General features: G+C 41.4%; 1 protein-coding gene across 7 annotated transcripts in view; it reads left to right on the top strand.

Annotated features, from left to right (window-relative positions):
* The first annotated feature begins 621 nt into the window (after positions 1 to 621).
* The window catches only part of CCDC15 (coiled-coil domain containing 15), a 76,575-nt gene continuing 58,195 nt past the window's right edge, over positions 622 to 19,001 (top strand). For 3 of the 7 annotated variants that reach the window (XM_008535995.2, XM_070623363.1, XM_070623367.1), the window contains exons 1-4: positions 12,147 to 12,405; positions 12,764 to 12,952; positions 17,785 to 17,934; positions 18,486 to 18,677. In XM_008535995.2, coding sequence (XP_008534217.2) covers positions 12,773 to 12,952; positions 17,785 to 17,934; positions 18,486 to 18,677 — 522 coding nt within the window. In that variant the 5' untranslated portion in view covers positions 12,147 to 12,405; positions 12,764 to 12,772. Of the gene's footprint in view, positions 1,532 to 4,793; positions 4,882 to 12,095; positions 12,406 to 12,763; positions 12,953 to 17,784; positions 17,935 to 18,485; positions 18,678 to 19,001 lie in introns of those variants that run through there. The other 4 variants (XM_008535996.2, XM_070623365.1, XM_070623362.1 and 1 more) reach the window with 2 other exon arrangements.

Raw genomic sequence — 19,001 nt, forward strand, 5'->3', positions numbered from 1 at the left:
CAGCCCTGGCCTGCTGTACTCAGATCTCCATGCTGAGCCCTCAGACAGTGCCCCTGCAGCTCGGAATGGAGCCCCTGCCTTAGCACACAGATACACTCACACACACACACACACACACACACACACACGCACATCTGCCGGCTTAAACTCAAAAGTGTTCGGTCCCTAGAACAGGAAGCAGTTAGTGATTTTGACTGAGTCATCACCCTATGCAGACCTCTGTGGGAATTGGGGGAAAAAACCCGGCTGGGGAATTGTAAAAATGAGCTCTGTCTTCAAAGAACTGATGGTCTAGTTGGAGTGACAGAACAATCACAGGGCTACAGACTCACCCCACAGCGAGAGGCATTTGAGATTACCTTGTCCCACTTCTACATTTCTCAGCTGAAGGAACTGAGGGCCTGAGAGGTTAAGTAGTTTGTCCAGAGATAAACCATCTAACGATGGACCCTAGACTCCCAAAGTTACTTAATAGTAGAGGCAAGAAGTGGTAAAACCACACACACACACACACACACACACACACGAGTGATATGTAAATAAGTATCAATCTTAATAACTTTACCATTAGATTTAAGAATGTCCCCACCCACTTGGCCTGTTCCGTTGTCTCCAGGCTCCAGGAAGAATGCTCTAGCACTGACAATACTACCAGAGAGGTTTTGGCCTTACCAGTACCATAACATCAGTGGTGATTTTTATATTTAGCACTCTCCCTCTCCTTCCCTTCATTCACTTCCTGTTATTAATTGAGTCATACTTGTCTCCTCCACTAAATTGTGAATAGCCTTTGGTAACAGAATGAGAAAAAATCTTCTAACAAATGGCACCCAAATTCCTCTTATAGAGGGAATTGTCTTTAGCAAGAAAATGTCTAGATATGCCACATGGAGTGGAAGGTAGGGCCTTAAGCATAAAGAGTAACAGAACAAAAAGATAAACTGCTGTGCATAGAAATAAGCAGGAATTTGGGGTTGGGAAAAGAGCAGACAGGAGAGAAATGAAGAAGGGGAGCAGTGGGGGAGCTGAAGAAAATTGAAGAACAGCTTGTGTTGTTACATTGTAAAACCCTTCTTCCTCCTCTGTTTTCTTCAAAACTTCCAGAAAAGATTACCGGAGGCAAATGCAGTATGCATGTTGCTTCTAGCTGACAGAATATGGCAAAGGTGATAGGATAGCCACTCCCTTGATTAGCTTATGTTATACAAGACTCACTTAGCAGACCAGAGGGAGAGACTGTCCTGCTGGCTTTGATGAAATTAACTGTCATGTTGCGAAAGGGCCACATGACAAGGATCTGCTAGTGGCCTCCAGGAGCTGAGAGCCACCCTTGGCCAACAGCTACCAAGAAAATAGGGACTTCAGTCTATGATCACAGGAACTGAATTCTCCCAACAACTACATGAGCTTGGAAGAGGACCCCGAGCTTCAGAAAGGAACGTTGACCAGCTGACACCTTAAATGAAGTCTGGTGAAACCTTGAGTAGAAGACCCAGCCAAGCTGTGCCTGCATTCCTGACCCATGGAATCTGTAAGCTAATAAATATATATTGTTTTAAGCTGCTAAATTGGTGGCAATTTGTTATGCAGTATAAAAAGCTAATGCAGATGTGTGAAAGAGAGAGAGTGTGCGTGTATGTGTGTATAAAATACTGACACAAAGGACTGAGTTTCAGGTCTGGTTCAACATGGGACGCAAGAGGGACAGCACATATAGAGCAGTGAACTGATTTCTGAATGGACTAATTCAGCTGAAGCAGGAGTTTGGAGTCAGAGATGGTCCTGAGAACCTAGGCCTCCCCCAGAGGCAGACCCTGAGGCAAGAAGTGAAATAGTCTATTCGAAATGTGACCCCAATAAAACCAGGTAGTACACGGGGGGAATGAGACATGGAAAGGAAGGAAGCCAATAAAGGTTGCATACCAAGTAAACTACTATCATGGGCAGCTAGAGTTTAATCCTGTTGGGGAACTCTGGGAGATAATGAAGAACATGCCTCAGAGTTATCCCACCAAGGGGCAAGGGAGCTGGGATATTTATCCACCAACTACCATCAGATATGGGCTCAGAGGGAAGGGGAGGCTAATTCCCCAGACTTCTGGCCTGACCCTCACATGGAGGCATCCTGTCCAAAACTTCCACCCTTCTCTAACTGCTCTGTGTGTAAGCTACTCCTCACTTTACTCTGTCAGTACTTTATATCTATTTGTTCATTTGATTCTCCCAATACCACTTTTTAGGTAGAAATTATAACCCCATTTTGCAAACAAGAAAACCTAAAATTTCAAAAAGTTAGCAACTTGCTAAGGTCATATAGCTGCTAAGTGGCAGAACTGGATTAGGAACCCAGGTTGATCACCCACAAAGCTTAGACTCTGACCACCTCCCTGACCCATCAGGAGGAAGTCCACTCCTGTGTGTTTGCGCCTCAGTCCTGGTCTAGCCTTTTACCCCCAGTAGCTACTCTCTGACTACGCTCCAGGACATAAGGGGGCCCTCTCTGCCCACTCCTGCTGCCCCCTATTATTGCTGAAGTTGTTTTTGATTCTTTGTTCCATAAAATTATATATGAATGGTGCCAGAGTTGTTCCTACCATAAGTTCAATTTGCCAGAATGGAGAGAGAAGGAGGACTCGGGAGGGCAACACTAGCCAGAGAATTTGTAGGGCTGCAGCGCATTGCCCGGGAAACAAGGAACGTGTGTGAGGCTTTGTGCTGAGAGGAGGCAGGGCCTAGCTGCTCCAGCAACCACCCAACAAGAGACTGCTTAGCCAGCTCCCTTTGGAACAAAACAAGCTTTTTGTGAGTATGGACAGTGAGGAATGGCCCTCCCCAAGGACATTTTTTTCTTTCCTTTCTCTTTTTAATGTTCTCCTAGGCAGCCCTACTCTGGCTCACTTCTGAGAAACATCAAATAGAAATTGGAGGTGGGGTCAAATGCTCCTCCTGGCCTTCCCAGGGCTTTCATCCTGAACATTGGTGTTGCTGCCTGCAGATTTCTGTGAATGTGAGGAGTCACTCAGAGGAAAAGTGTTCTGCAGAGATATGGTGTCTTAAAAATGTGTTGGGTTTGTTGGGGGAAATATGTGATCCTGGGGTGGACTGGGGTCCTGGGTACATTTTGGCAAGGCAGAGAGGGGGTGCTCCCATTTCCATACTGCAAAACTGAAAAACATCAAAGCCTTTTATGCTGAGAGTAAATATTTGATTTCTGAATAGAATTCCCGCCCCCTCGGAAACTGAGAGGAACTCAGGCTTGTGTCCACGGTTGCGGAACGTGCCCTATTCAGCAACTCTCCAGAGGAACAAAGAGGAGGAATGAATTGGCATTAAAGTGTTGGAAAGATCCAGCTTTTGCTGACCTATTTAAGATGTAGCGAGGACACTCTAGAGAACACCTCTGGAGTTCTGTTCTTGTAAAGCTATAACGCTCAAATAAAAACAAGTTGAAAAATCATGGGGAAGCCACAAATTACCCTCAACTTGTGAAAGGCTTCATTGTTTCCCCTCTCCTAGATCCTCAGATGGTGTCCTCCCACCAACCATAACCCAGGGAGGGTTTGCTCCCATCCTCCCTCTCTTGCTCTCCTCCAGAAGAGGGAGGCACAGAAATGGAAATCAGCCAACTAGCATCTAATAATTGCCTACTGTGCGAACTGGACTCCATGTGCCAGACATTGATAAGAGGAGGAGGATCTGGGAAAGGGAGAAGGTGGCACATTCAAAAGTGACAGAATGCAACAACATGGACAGACCTAGAGGGTATCATGCTAAGTAAATAAGTCAGAGAGAGAAAGACAAATACCGTATGATTTCACTTATATGTAGAATCTGAAAAACAGAACAAATGAACAAACAGGACAGAACAGAAACAGACTCATAGTTACAAGACACAAAGTGGTGGTTACCAGAGCAGGGAGGGGTTGGGGGGCAAGCAAAATAGTTGAAGGGGATTAAGAAGTACAAACTCTCCATGATAAAATAAATAAGTCATAGCGATGCGATGGACAGCATAGGGAATATAGTCAATAATATTGTAATAACTTTGTAGGGTGACAGATGATAACTAGACTTGTCATGGTGATCATTTCGAATGTATACAAATATCGAATCATTGTGATATACATCTGAAACTAACAGAATATTGTATATCAATTATACTTCTATTTAAAAAAAGTACCAGAAGACACAGTCCCTAAATACTCAAATATAGTTGAGAAAGCTGCATCTAAATCATTAAGTATAATTGATAATTCATTTGCATTGCCCCTTACAAATTGTCTATTAAAATATCATTTTATTTAATCTTCTAACAACTCTGTGTGGTAGGAATTTTCTTTTTCAAGGAGGAACATGAAGCTCAGAGAGGTTAAGTAACGTGCTCAAAGTCACACATTTTGTGAGTCAGCATAGTTCAGACTCAGCCTGTGCTTCTTGGTCTAGTGTTCATACCACATTCCTGAAACAGGTTGCCTTCGGTCAGGCCTGGAAGTAAGAAGTTGGTAGAAAAAAGGAAGCCTTCGAGACAAGATGTGAGAGGAAGGAGGAAATGGCGGGCAACAGGATCATAAAAAACAAAGCTTAGTCAGCAAGAGAACAATTGGGTCCCCCGGAGTGAGTGCAGGGACTCCAAGAAAACAGATATTTGACACACAGGATTCAAGATAGGGAGAACCAAGGTTTCTTAAAAGAAAGCCCCAGCTAAGTTAGCAGGGAAGGTAGCCTTGAAGACAGGCCAAAATTTTCACCCCTTGTTTTATTGCTTATAGGGTCCTGCTTTGTCTCATTTACAGATCCTTGCCAGCGTCAGCCTTGAAGAATTCTGCATCTGGTTTGCAGCCCAACAAGCTAAGGAATGTGATTCATCAAGATTTTTTGGTTGTAAGTGTCATAAGTTCAACTTGAACTATTTGAAGCAAAAAAGGAGGAATTTTTTTGTATCATGTAACAAAATTTTGGAGGGAGTGGGAATAATTGGAAATAAGATTCTTAAAAGCCATTGTTGTTATCACTCATTGTTCTTACTTATCTCTCGGTGTCAGCTTCATTCTCTCAAGCTTGCTCACACTTTTTTTTTTTTTTTGGCTTGAGGAAGATCTGCCCTGAGATACCATCTGTACCAATCTTTCTCTACTTTGTACGTGGTATGCCTCCATAGCATGGCTGATGAGTGGAGTAGGTCCGTGCCCGGGATCCGAACCCTTGAATCCCAGGCTGCCAAGGTGGAGCACACGGAACTTTAACCACTCGGCCATGGGGCAGGCCGCCCTGCTTACACTTTTTTTTGATGGGGGCCGTGGTGGCCAGACAGTCTAGAGTATCAATGCTGTCTAATATAATTCCTGTGATGATGGAAATGTTCTATATCTGGGCCGTCAAGTACGGTAGCTGTTAGCCACATGTGGCTATTGAACACTTTAAGTGTGGCTAGTTGGACTGAGGAAATGAATTACAAATTTTATCTAATTTTAATTAATTTAAATTTAAATAGCCACATGTAGCTAGTGGTAACATATTGGACAGTACAGCTTGTCATCCAGGGAGGAAAAGATTTTTGATGAAGCTAGTAAGAAAGAAAATCTTGGTGAAGGACGACTGTGGTTGGACTAGCATAGGTCACATGCACAGCTCTGGGTCAATCACTATGGACAGGAGAATAGAATGCTATCCCAGGCTGGGCCACGTGCCTAATCATGTGCAAAAAAATCAGAATCTTCTAAAGGTAGAAGAAATGACTTCTATCTTGCTTCCTAAAAAAAATTAGCAAGCATTTATTGAAAACCTATTATATATCATGCATTTCATATATATTACCTTAATTTTCACACAAAAAATCCTGAAAGGTCCATTGTTCCCCCATATTACAGATGAAGAAACAAAGACATATTGTGTGACTTGACCACAAATAGGAAATTGCAGAGCCAGAATTAAATTCGTTTGTTTCCAAAGTCTCTGTTCTCTGCACTATAATATGTTGTCCCTAGAGATTCGGGATATAGAAGATGTTACTATTAATAGTGGATAATTATAACAATCATAGCAGAACACAGAAAAATGAATGGTTTGGTTTTCTCCAAATAGTTGCCTTGAGTGTCTTGCTATTTTTTGAAAATATTTTTGAGATTCCTCTTTTGAAATTGAGTTTAGAGCCCGCAACGTATTTTTAAAGTATCTTTAATGACTATAATTTTTATACTTTAGGAGTACATTTTCTAGAAAAGTCAAAAGTATGTTGAATAATATAGCTGTTTACATTTACATAAATATTATATAGATGTATATAGATACAGATATTTATAGATAGATAAAAATCATTTTGGCCCCAACTAGCTTTAACTTATGGCAAAGTCTCCTATCTTAATGAAGCTTCTTTGGCTTCAAAGAACAGATATCTCAGTGAAGTTACCATCAGAGGAGAGGCATATTGCCTGGACTAGATTTGGAGAGTGCAAACACTGAGGCAGCTCCTGGAACCAAGTTTTGTAGGTAACTGCGTCTTTCTGCTTGTCTGCTTCATTCTCCTAGCTTTACCAGTTGACTCCTTCTATTTTGCTCATCTCAGGGTTCTCTATGTTGCAAACAATATAAAATCTAATGAACATTGGCATTAACAATAAAGAACTTCATTGGTTCACATATTTAGAAAGTCTAGAGGTGGGGTAGCCTTGAGAGTTAGCTTAATCCAGAGGCTCAAAAATGTCAACAGGGAAGAAGTACTTTAAATCGCAGGTAGACCATCTCCTTGAAATGCTGCAGGTCTCTTTTATGGAAAAGAAAAGAGTAATGATAAGTCTATGGATTTCAACACCAGGAGTTATATGCCTGAGAGCCGTCAGTGCCTCTGTCTCTGAGCCTAACAACACTCAGGGTGTCGTAGCTGGGTTCTCCAGGAAGCAGACTCTGAGACCGAGTTTCCTGTTCAGGATGTTTTTCAGGGAGTGTGCTTGAGATTGACACCTGTGGAAGGGAGGTGGGGCAAGCAGGAGGGGGCAGAGGGAGAAGTTGAGCTGTGATGCAGGCTGGATAGCCTCAGCCAAGCCCACAGGGAGCCCTGAAGCTGAAATGATGGTCCATCAGAGTTTTTCCAAGTTAGGCAGAAACAGCCAGCCCTTTACATCCCATAACCATAAGTCACTGGATGTGGCTGCTCCTCAAAGGGAGGACGAGGCAGCTCTCTGAAGCTGAGGCAGTGCCTGAAGAGCTGACTGCCAAAGGACTACACCATCCCCAAAAGTACCTTCCTTGAAGGGGTATCTGGGAAGTGCATCTCTGTGTCTATCCTAGTTGAGCTTCTGTTAATGTAGAGAGACACTGAGACTCTTATGTTAATTTTTTTATGACCCACCAAGAGAAAGGAGAAAAGACTTCTGCATCCACAATAAAATCAGAGATCAGTACAGCAGAGGCTATTGAGATGGGGCTTAACTGGAGCAATCTGCTATTGGTGCCATTTACAATGAAATGCTGCTGCAAAAATCCGGTCTGAATAGGCAAGCAGAAGGACCCTCACCAATTATTCCAGTCAGAAAGGTTGTTCTGAGAGGTGGATAAGGAGGAGGAAGAACAAAAGAGGATAGTGGTATGGTCTACTTTCGGGAAACAGCCCAGAACATTGGTTGGCCCTGGGAAATCCTGCTTGAATTTGGGAGAGAGTGAAAGTGAGTATGACTCAGCTGCCTGAGGCTGAGTTCCCAGCATCCAGATCCCATGAGCATGGAAGTAGGCAGGTTTTCCACATTTAGAGAAGTTCTCCTTAGGATAGGCTCTTAGGACACAACAGGTGACCAAGTTTTCTAATTTGTTACAGGTGTGGGTCAGTGAGCCAAAATAGGATAGTGGTGACCAAAAAGCAAACTGTCCCCTGGTGCTCATCAAACAATCAGTTCTGTGTAGAGTGGACCGGTGCCAAGGACCCAATGACTCAGGGCTTTGTGCAGAGATGGTCAGGATGCCCCAGCCACACACATCAGAGATTATCCAGCCCTGATGAGGAGTGCTCTGGAGCAGGGCCTCAGGTCTCTGGTGCTAGCAACATCCATTCTTTTATGTTTCTGAAGAAGATAGACATTTCTAAGCAAATAGTTTCTTTGCTGAGGAACTAACTCTGGCAATATAGAAGATAAGCCTTGTGAAAAGGTCAGAAAATGGGAGTAGGGCTCAAGAGGTGAGCTCTCTGGATACAATGAGAATATAGATTCATATGGAACCACTGGCACAGCTGCTAGTAGGAGGCATAGACCTTGAGCCAGAGGTTAGAGAGAGCAAGGAGCCACCTAATAACATTTTTTTCCCAGTGTTGGGGGGTGTGGGTGTGTGTGTATGGAGACATACAAATCAACGTCCCTCTGGCCGTCTCAAGCGGTGGCCGTTTTCTGTTCCTCACCCTTTGGGTGGAGGTGGGATATGTTTCCTTCTTGCCTCTCGGTTTCTCAGTGATATTTATAAACCATTTTCGCTCCTGTTTCACCCTTCGCTTTGAATCTAACGTTGTCAGACTATACCACTCACTGCTTTCCAAGTTATACTCGTCTACCAAACTCCAGGTCTTTCCCCCAAATTCCTTGATGACTGTTGCTCCTGGCTCTCACCAACACTATTCTTATCACATATTTTGGTGATTTCAATAACCTCAGGAATAATCCATCCAATGACCCCGCATTTCTATAACCTCTTCTTCTCCTGTGATTTTGTTCTTTAACCCACCTCAGCACTCCCTCCCTTGGTCGTACCATAGACTTTGTCAGTACCAATATCTGCAGCCCCTCCATACTCTTTCAAGCATCCCACTCTCAGATCACCACTTCTTATCTTTTTCAGCGTGTTCTTTCTAGTATCCTGCTCTAACAAGACCTAGACCCCCACTGGAAGCTACAATCCCTGGATCCTACCTACTTTACAATGTCCCTTACCTACCTCTCGTCCTCCCTTCCCACATTACCTATCTTAAATTCCACGGTCATTTAATTACTCCCTTACACTAATCTTCAACTTCCTTTCCCCTTTCTTGCTTGATGGTAATATTTCGGTAAAACCTCAACCCTGGCTAAAATTAAAATTTCCACTTACCCTATGCCAGTAACCATGCAACTGAAGAAAAGCACTCAACCATGCTGACTGGTCTCACTTTAAATTCAAAATCATGAACCTCACATGGGTCCTTAATGCCATCTGGCAATTGTACATGTCGCTAGTTCATACTTCTGCTCTTCTGGACAACTATTTTATACCTTATCTTCCTTCCCCAAACCTCCAACATCTCTTCCTCTATTTTATTAATTGATGAACTTGCTTCCTATTTGTATTGTTATCTGTTTTTATGTAAGAAATTACCCCCAAATTTAGCATCTTAAAACAACAAACATTATTTACAAAGTTTCTAGCTGGATAGTCTGGCTCAAGGTCTCTTATGAGGTTGCGGTCAAACTGTTTGCCAAGACTACAGTGTGTGAACACTTGATTGGGACTGGAGGATCCAATTTCAAGATCATTCACAGCGCTATTGGCAGAAGCCTTCAGTACTTTGCAATGTGGGCCTTTTTATAGGGCTGCTCGTGACATAAATATCTTCCCCCAGAGCATGTGATCTGACAGAGAGCAAGAGTAAGAGCAACAGAGAGAGCAAGAGAGCAAGAGAGCAAGAGAATGAGAATGACAGTGAGAAAACAGCATCTCTTATAACCTAATCTCTGAAGTGAGATACCATCGCTTCTGCCATATTCTATTGGTCACACAGACCAATTCTGGTACAGTGTGAAGGGGGACTACACAAGGGTGTGAATACCAAGAGATGGGGATCATCAGAGGCCATCTTACAGGCTGGCTACGTTACTATTTTACAGAGAAAACAGAACAATAAGCAGAGAACTTCCACAAGCTCCCACCACCATATTATCCAATTAGCAGGATATACTCTATTTTCACTATTGTTATAGTGAACTGTCCCTCCTGCTGTTTACAGTGATTCCCTCCACTTGTTCTCTAGATCCCATTCCCTCTTGCTCACTTAAGGACATACATGCAAAAATTCTCCCATCTCTCTCCCGCATGTCAGTTTTCTCCTGTCTACTGGATAATTCCCAACAACAAAAAACATGTGCTGTGATCTTAAAGATAAGAATCCTCCTATGATCCTACCTCTCCTTTCACCTACCCATTTCTGTGTCCCTTTACGAGAAAACTCATTGAATGAGTTGTCTAAAATTGCTGATTCCAATTCCTCCTTCCCCTCTCTTTTAAGTCTACTCCGATCAGGCTTTTGCTCTCCAACTAATCCAAAAACACTGCTCCTTTAAAAGTCATCAATGACTTCCACATTGTTAAATCCAATAGTCGATTCTCAGTCCTTATCTTATTTGACCTATCAGCAGGCTTTAACATGGATGGTCTGTCCTCTTCAATGAAACATTTTCTTCACTTGGCTTTCAAGATATCATACACTCCTTGTTTTCTTCTTTAGCTTACTGGCTGATCCTTCCCAATCTCTTTGCATTCCTCTCCTCTTCTTCTCAGCCTCTTCAGTGTTGGAATACCCCAGGGCTCAATCCTTGGACTTCTTTCCTTGTCTGTCTACAACTCGGTCTCTTGATGATTTCATTTAGTCTCATGGCTTTAAATCTATAGGCTAGCAACTCCCAAATCTATATTCCTAGACCAGAAGTCTCCTGTGAACTCCAAACACTTTCATCATACTCTTTCTTGGATGTCAATTAGATAAATAAAACTTAATCTGCTTCAAACTGAACTCTTGATCTTCTCCCTCACAAACCTACTCCTTCCACCATTTTCCCCATCTCAGCAAATGTCAGCTGCTCAGGACAAAATCACTAGCATTGTTCTTGACTGCTCCCTCCCCCCAACCCCACACATGATATCCAATGTTCAACAGGTCCTAGAAGTCCTGTCTCCCAAATATATCCAGAATCCAACTACTTCTCACCATCTCTACCACTACTTCCCTGATCCAAGACATCATAATCTCCTATTAGGATTATTGGAATAGCCTCCTAATTGGGCTACTTGCTTATACTCTTGCCCCATTCAGTCTATTCTCAATACAACAGCCAGAACAATCTTTTATAAACCTAAGTCACGTCATGGCATTCCTTTGCTCAAAACCCTCCAATGGCTCCCCCATCTCAATGCCTTTCTGTGGCTTACAATGTTCTATATGGTTGCCTGCCCCCTAACTTTTGACCTCCTATCTCAACACTCTCTCCCTCTCACTCTGTACCAGTCACACTAGCCTCCTTGCTGTTTCTCAGCCAGGTATGTGCCTACCTTGGAGCCACTGTACTTGCTGCTCCCTCTACCTGGAACACTTTTTAAATAAAACTCTCCCTTGAAGATTACAGTAGCTTGTTCCATTATCTCATGGAACTTTGCATTGGAGTCTGCTCAAAAGTACCTCAGTGAAACCTTCTCTAAGTCATCCTATCTAAATTTCATCTCCTCTCTCCCCGGTATATTCTTTATCCTTTCTCTCCTTTTACTCGATGGTACTGATCAGCATCAGACACATTTATTTACTTATTTATATGTTTATTTGGTTACTTCTCATTATATTGTAAATTCCATAAGCAAGGGATATTTGTATGTTTTGTTCACTGCCGTATATTTCCAGTGCCTAGGATAGTACTGGTATATAAAAAGCTCTCAATTTTATGTTAAATGAACTAATGAATAGGTATTTCACAGGGATAATGAAGTGTCCCACGATTACAGCAGATCTTGGACCAGAGAGAACACTCACGAGGCTGAGATGTTCAAATATAAGAATATGTATGAAACAGCATGTAAACGCAATGAGGTGTACAGACGATCAGTACGATTTATTGCTGGCTTAGTTTGTTCCTTGAGGAAGCCTTGCCATGCCCGCCTTCTTCCATCTTTTCCCGTGCTTCCCTCAATCGGGATCCCAGTCAGTCAGCTCTTCAGCCCCACGTATCCCTTTTCCTGAAGGATTTGCGATGGTTCAAAGCTGGGAATATCAATGCACGGTCGGCGGGCCACACCCTGCTCACCCGTTACCCAGCAGCCAACGTCCCCTCCGATTCCCGCCCAGCTCCGCGCGCCGTCATAAGCCCCACCCCCTCAACTAGGCAAAAAGCGGAAGTGACGAACCTCCTGAGCCCAAAACCCCGCCCCTCACGCTTCCCCAGTGCCCGGGAGGTGACGCAAACCCGGAAAAGGCGGATACAAGGCTACCGAGGGGCGGGACGGGGCCCGGTAGGGCGGTCCGCCTGAAAGTGGCGGTTTTCTAGAGTCGTTTGTCGTCTTATCCCGGGTAGTTTGAGTTTGTGACCCCGAGGCCTTAGAAGCGGACTTTTATCTGGCCCGGGACTCCCTGCCATTCGGCGCTTCCCCCATAACCGGACACCGATTATTTGGACTCTGCCTCAGACCCAGGTTCCCACCCCTCACCCTCCCAACCTCCTTCCCTCTGGCTGCCACGGTCCCTTTCCCACCGTGCTGCCACCGCTGGGCACAGTCTTCGTTCTCTCAATCAGATACTTTTTTCTCTTCTCTCTCATCCCCATTCTTTCCAGAAGGCAGTCTTTAAACCTTTCCTTCCCTCTTTATTTCTTCCCCCTTCTTTCCTCTTTCCTTCCTTTTCTTCCAGAGTCCTTGTTCTTCGATTCCCTGTCAGGCTACTGCCTCCTCCAAGGCTCCTCTCCTTTTTAGGGGACTGTGGCTCATGTGTTAGGAGGTGGAGATTTTAACGCGGTCATTTGAAGATTTTAAGCTTTTCCTTTCTCCTAACCAGGAGGCACAGATGCCAGGAAGTATGGCCCCCCTCAAGAAGACTGGAAATACCACAAGGTTGCCCCTGGCTTTAAACCCCCTGAAGAGCAAGGACGTGTTGGCAGTGCTGGCTGAGAGGAACCAGGCTATAGTACCAGTTGGGGCATGGGTGGAACCCGCCTCACCACATAGTTCGGAAATCCCAGCGTCTGTGAGTGTCAGTTTGGACCAAATATGGGGGGTTCGTCCCTCACCTTTTTTTCTTCTTATTAGCCTTCTCTGATTTAGATAAAGATGAACAATCTGGGCGTGCTGTTTCTATTTTGTTGTAAATAGATATATTCTTGCATTAGGATTAAAGAACAAACGTGTAATTGCCAAAATTTGCTGCAGCTTTAGTTGGCACAGATATTTATTACTCACCTACTGTGCATGTCACATTAATTGATTGCTCACAGTTTTTGATAGGTTTGGTAGTGGAGATTCAGGCAAAATGCAGTGGGAGAATAAAGGAGGAAGAGATTAATTCTGAGTGCGATTCTGAGAAAGCCTAACTATAAATTCCATGAGGACAGGAACATTTGTGTTTTGTTCATTCCTGCCTTACCATATAGTAGGTTTTCAGGAAATATTTGTTGAATGAATGAGGAAATATAGCCTGTGTTGGTCCTTAAAGAATGGAAATGCTGTAAGTACAGGTTTGCAAAGTTTACATGATAATTCTCAGATATACTAATTAACACGTGAGGACGATTTTGTAAGATTTTTTTAATAGTCTTTCACCAAATTGTGCCCCTTAGCCATTTGTTCGAATTTTATTGTCAAACTTACCACATTATATTTATTTACTTATTTATTTTAAAAAATTGTGATTAATTTTTATTTTTTTATTGAGGTAACATTGGTTTATAATAGTAGATAAATTTCAGTCATACATCATTATATTTCGATTTCTGTGTAGCCATCATGTTCACCACCCAACAACTAATTACCATCCATCACCGTACACACCATATTATATTTATAGTAAGTTTACATATCTACCTTTCCTGATGGAGCATGAGCTCCTAGAGCACAGGGGAAAAAAATCTTACTATCGTCACATCTGTACTTTTATTTTAGTGCCTAAGAAATGTAGGCACTCAGTAAACATTTATGGAATGCATAAAATGTGTGAAGGTCTTCTGACCTTCTGAATGTGTAGACAGGGTGCTGAATGTGAGGTGCAAAGTATGAGCTATGTTTCTTTAGTGGTCCTTGATCTCAGAGAAGAAATGAGACATGTTTAAAGTAAATGTTAAATAACAATGCAGTGTTATATATTCATTTATTTTTTCTTCTTAAAGCTTGGCCCTGAGCTAACATCTGTTGCCAGTCTTCTTTTTTTCTTCTTCTTCTCCCCAAAGCTCCCCACCCCCTAGAACATAGTTGTATGTTCTAGTTGTAGGTCCTTCTAGTTGTGCTGTATTCATTCATTTTATTTATGTTTGTGTGTATGTATGTACATAGTCATCCATTTATTCCTACTCTGCCTATTTCCAGAAAGGATTTTAAGAGTCTGGCTAGTATATGATTAAATTCTAAGATTATAATACTTAATCAAAGAAGAAAGATATGACTTTGGGTTGATGTGACCCAAGGAAGTTTAATGAAGAATTCAAATAATCAAAGAAAAGATGGGAATGATTCTCCAATTAAAGAGAATGGGGAGAATAGGAAGTAAGCGAAGTATATTCGGGATTCTAAGGGTAGATTAAATTGATTGCAGTGGAAGGTTTAGTAGGGGTATGGTGATTGATAGGATTGTGGAAAATAGAGGTGGTAGGAAAACACAGGAATTTTGGAAGAGGGACTGACTCATTCATTGTTTAATATTATGGATGTAATTGTAACAATTTAGGCAGAAGTATAGCATCAAGACTTGTTTAGTGGTAAGGAATGGAGAGGGAAAGCCTTAAAAGGGGTGGTTGAAGTGGGAATGAAAAAGGATAAATGCAAGAAACATCCCAGAATAATCAGTAAGATTTGGTACAAAGGTATTTTGGCATTTAAGTTATTCACATCTCTTTTTAATTGTTCAAGTTATGACATCTTTATATTGTCAGTAGCATCAAAATGCGTAAAAAAACCCAAGATTTTCTTTTTCAGTGTTAGAAAGAATTGAGTGTCATGTTCCCACACATTAACTCAAAACATTAAATTCTTGGAACTTGTATAAACATGTCTCCTTTCCCTCGTTTAAAAAATTCTGATCAGTACCAGTAAAAGGCAGTTTGATCAAGTGTCAACAGAACTCTGTATTGCTTTAGCATATACAGTCTGGAGAATCCACTCTTATTAATAGATGGAGCTTTGTCAGCTCAGAATAGATGCTGAATAGTTACTTGGAAAGCTTGGTTACCATAAAATCATGTCTATTTTAAAGGGAAACTCTTAATCATTTTTGTCCCCCAAATTTCAAGGAGCTATCAGGATTCCTAAAAATGCCGTAGCTTCAGACCCCATCCCCATTAATTAAGTTAGCATCAAAAGACACTACTCTCCTATCAGCATATATGGCTGTTGCATTATTTTGTAATTTATTCTGGTTACCTATTGTGTAACAAACCACCTTAGAATTTAGTGGCATAAAGCAAACAATACTGGTGTCAGAAAATTGAGCAGGACACAGTGGGGATGTCTTGTCTGCTCCACAATGTCTGAGCCTTCAGCTAGAGTGGCCCAAATAGCTGGAGATGTCTGGGACAACTTGACTGGATTCTGGCTATTGGTTGAGTTTCTTGGTTCTTCTTCATGTGGCATCTGCTGGGCTAAAATATCAAAGGGTTTCTCACTCACATAATCTGGCACTTGGGCTAGGATGACTAGAATGGCTTTGGGCTGGCTGCACATCTTTCTCTTTCTACATTGCCTCTCTATTTGGGTAACATGGGCTTCCTCACAGCATGGTAATCTCAGGGTAGAATTCTTATATGGTGGCTGGTTTCACCTAGAGTGAGCACTCCAAAAGCCTTATGTGGACGTTGCTTTATTACCTTGCTTCGAAGTCAAGGAGCTAACACGTCTGCCTCATTCTGTTGGATATACAGAGCCAGACTGATCAGTATAGGAGACGACTACACAAGAGCATAAATACAGGGAGGCTTGATCCATTGTGGGGAAAAGGGCAGATAATCTTTGGAGACTAACTGCTACATAATCTAAGCATCACTTCCATCATATGTGAATTATCCAAATGTGTTCTTTGATTAATGTGAGAAACACTTCATTCTATATTGCCGCCTTGGAGAGTCCATAGGGTACAAAAAAGGTGTGAGATATTAGTTGTACAATTGAAGCAATATTTATTTTTGTTTAACCCAGTATTTCCCAAATTTATTTGACTCTAGGAACCTCCTAGTATCCCGTGGGACAAGTGTTCTCAGGTTCCAGTTGCCTTACACAGTGGTATTTGCTAAGAAAAATATGTTTCTAAAATGTGGTACACTCTTATCTTTAGTTTACAATTGAGATCCGCAGTTTGGAATCAACCATATACTTCAATAAGATGTTTGATAGTCTCAGCCTTGGGGTCAAAGGGGGCGGACAGAGGCAGCAGAAGTAAAAGAAAGAGGTAGGATGGCTTAAACATGTCTGGGGCTTGTGTTAATTTGGGTCAGTTCAAGCTTTGCTACATATATCTCTCCTTTGGAATTACTTTACCTAATTATTCTTTGATATTTGTTTTGTACACTCTACTCCTATGTTACAGACTCTTGTAGAATAGTTTATGGGATAGAGTTCCTGGAAAATTTAATTTTAATTGGAATTTAAATTCATTTGATTTTGAGAATTTATTGACAACTTGTGAAATAATTTGAAGCATGCTTCAGGATTAGATTTTGGAATCACTGTTAGAAGAAGGGTTAGGTAGGAGAAGTGATGATTTTATTTAATTTGAAGATTCCTTATTAAAGAGAAATGTAGTCAAGAGAAAAGCAATACAGTATAGGGCATAAGTGTTGGAGTCCGAGAAACTTCTAGCTCTGCTACTTGTCAGCTACAGTAGGATCTTAGGCTACTGCTAAAGATTACTTAATCTTTCTGAGCCCCGCTTTCCTCATCTGTAGCATTAAAGATTAGAATACCTGCTATGGAGGTGGTTTTGAGGATTCAGTGATATGATGTAGTTAAAGTGATTGTCTTGTAATAGATCTTCAATGATGGTAACTGCTGTTATTACGATGACTATGATTGTTATTCAAAGCACTTAGAGGAGGTAAATACTGATCAGGGACTCAAGTGGGATAAAATGTTCCAAATTGTTTAGAATGTGTTCTGGGATTGAGCATTACATAAATATTCAGTACCTTTATGTTTATGGCTCTGTGTTTTGTTCTATGCGGAAACAAAGGAGAATTAAATGCATTTCCTGCCCTGAAAGAGTTCATAATCTAATGGAGCAGTCAAGAAATACCGTACTCAGTTAATGTTAATGAGAGGTACCATAGCATCAGAGAGCGCAGAGGAAGAACAGATTGTAGAAGGTACTAGGAGGAGGGTATTAGATGGTCTTGAAGACTGAGTAGGCCTTTACTAGATGGAGATGACAGGAAGAGCATGCTAGGTTAAAAATGGAACATAATTCTGAGTATGAAGGCATTTTATTATAGGACATGTTTGGTGAGTGGTGAGCAGTCTCGTGTATCTGAACTGTTTTACTCATTTTAGAAAATGTAACATGAGATAGATTTGAATTGGTCATTAAGAATTAATGAAGACACCTTTAGTTCTCAGTTCAATGAAAAATTAAGATTTGATTTGAGTACTCACAAATCCCAATTTTTAGTGTGTGATTTGGTTTAAGTTCTTGGTACACTCACTAGCTCTGTCTAGATTATTGGCTCTGAACTCCTGTAACTTCCTTATTTTACCGGGAATTTTGGACTGTAGACTGAATTATTTTTTCAGGGTTGTTTTCTTGTCTGCTTTGTGTTTATAACAGAGCCCTATTGGGCAAAACTGCTGACATTTAAATTCCTTTTCTATCTTTTGGCTTTGAAGACTTCAGCATATATGATTGAAGAGGAGCTAAAGGAAGAGCTAAGAAAAAAACAAGAAGCTTTGAGGCGTTTTCAGAGACAAGTCAAACATCGAGTAAATCAACAAATTAGGCTGAGGAAAAAGCAGCAGCTTCAGAAGTCTTACGAAGCAGTAAGTTCAAAAGTGTGCCAAGTAAAGACTACATAGAAAGTGTGTGTTATGAGATAAGCTATTAGCCAGTAACAGAATCATTTTCCTTTGATTCTATGCTTCATATAATCTGATCTACTAGTGAGGGCAGTGGATTTGTATGTAGAGAAACCATGTTTCCTTCCTATGTTGTGGCTGGCTCATTCTTTGCTTTCATTAAGTAGTTAAAAACAATGTCAGAGTTTTGCATTCAGACTTGGGTTTGACTTCTAGCTTATGCTGTCTTACTAGCTATGTGACCTTTGGCTAATTACTTAACTTCTCTGGACTGTAGTTTGTTCACCTATGAAAGAGGGATATGATACTGGTCTCATAAGATTGTTGTGAGAATTAGATGAGATAATGTAAATTATTAGCACATAGTAGGTGCCTGGTAAATGTTAGTTCTTTTGACAGCTAAAGCTTCCGCCACCCTCCCCCTGGCCCTGATTTAAAATCCTCTGGGCTGCCTAGAGGCATTATATGATTGCATTGGATTGGAGTGGAATCTCACTCTTCCTTCCTTTGTGTAGGCAGAAAAAGAAAGCTCTATAGCCATGCAGTCTTCAGATCCAGCACACTTAACTCCTAAAAGAACAAGTGTTTTTCCAAACAATTTGAATGCTGCTATTGGAAGTGCTAGGTCACTCCTTTCTGAGATGCTTGGGGATGGAATAGAAGATAGAGAGAATCAGAATGAATTATTCCTACAACAAGCCCAGGCTGTAAGTACATCTTCATTTTATTTTATGTCTATGATTTTTTTAGATATATGACATCTTAAGGGTATGGAATAGAGATTAGGAGGTATCACATTCAACTTCACTTTTTATTACCTCCTTTTTTACCTTTGTAAAATGGGGAATGATGTTTATTTTTTATGTATATTTTAAGTTTATAATTATTTCTTTTTGGTAAGACATTTTAGAATCATCTAAAGAAAGGTGCCGAAGTGTTAGAATTCAAAACTTATTAGAAAGAGCTTTAGGTCAAAGAACATAGATTTTCCCAATTATACTGGAATTATGCTATGGATAAGTTACCAACAT

This window comes from Equus przewalskii, chromosome 6, assembly GCF_037783145.1.
Source record: "Equus przewalskii isolate Varuska chromosome 6, EquPr2, whole genome shotgun sequence".
In the NCBI taxonomy this organism is placed as follows: domain Eukaryota; kingdom Metazoa; phylum Chordata; class Mammalia; order Perissodactyla; family Equidae; genus Equus; species Equus przewalskii.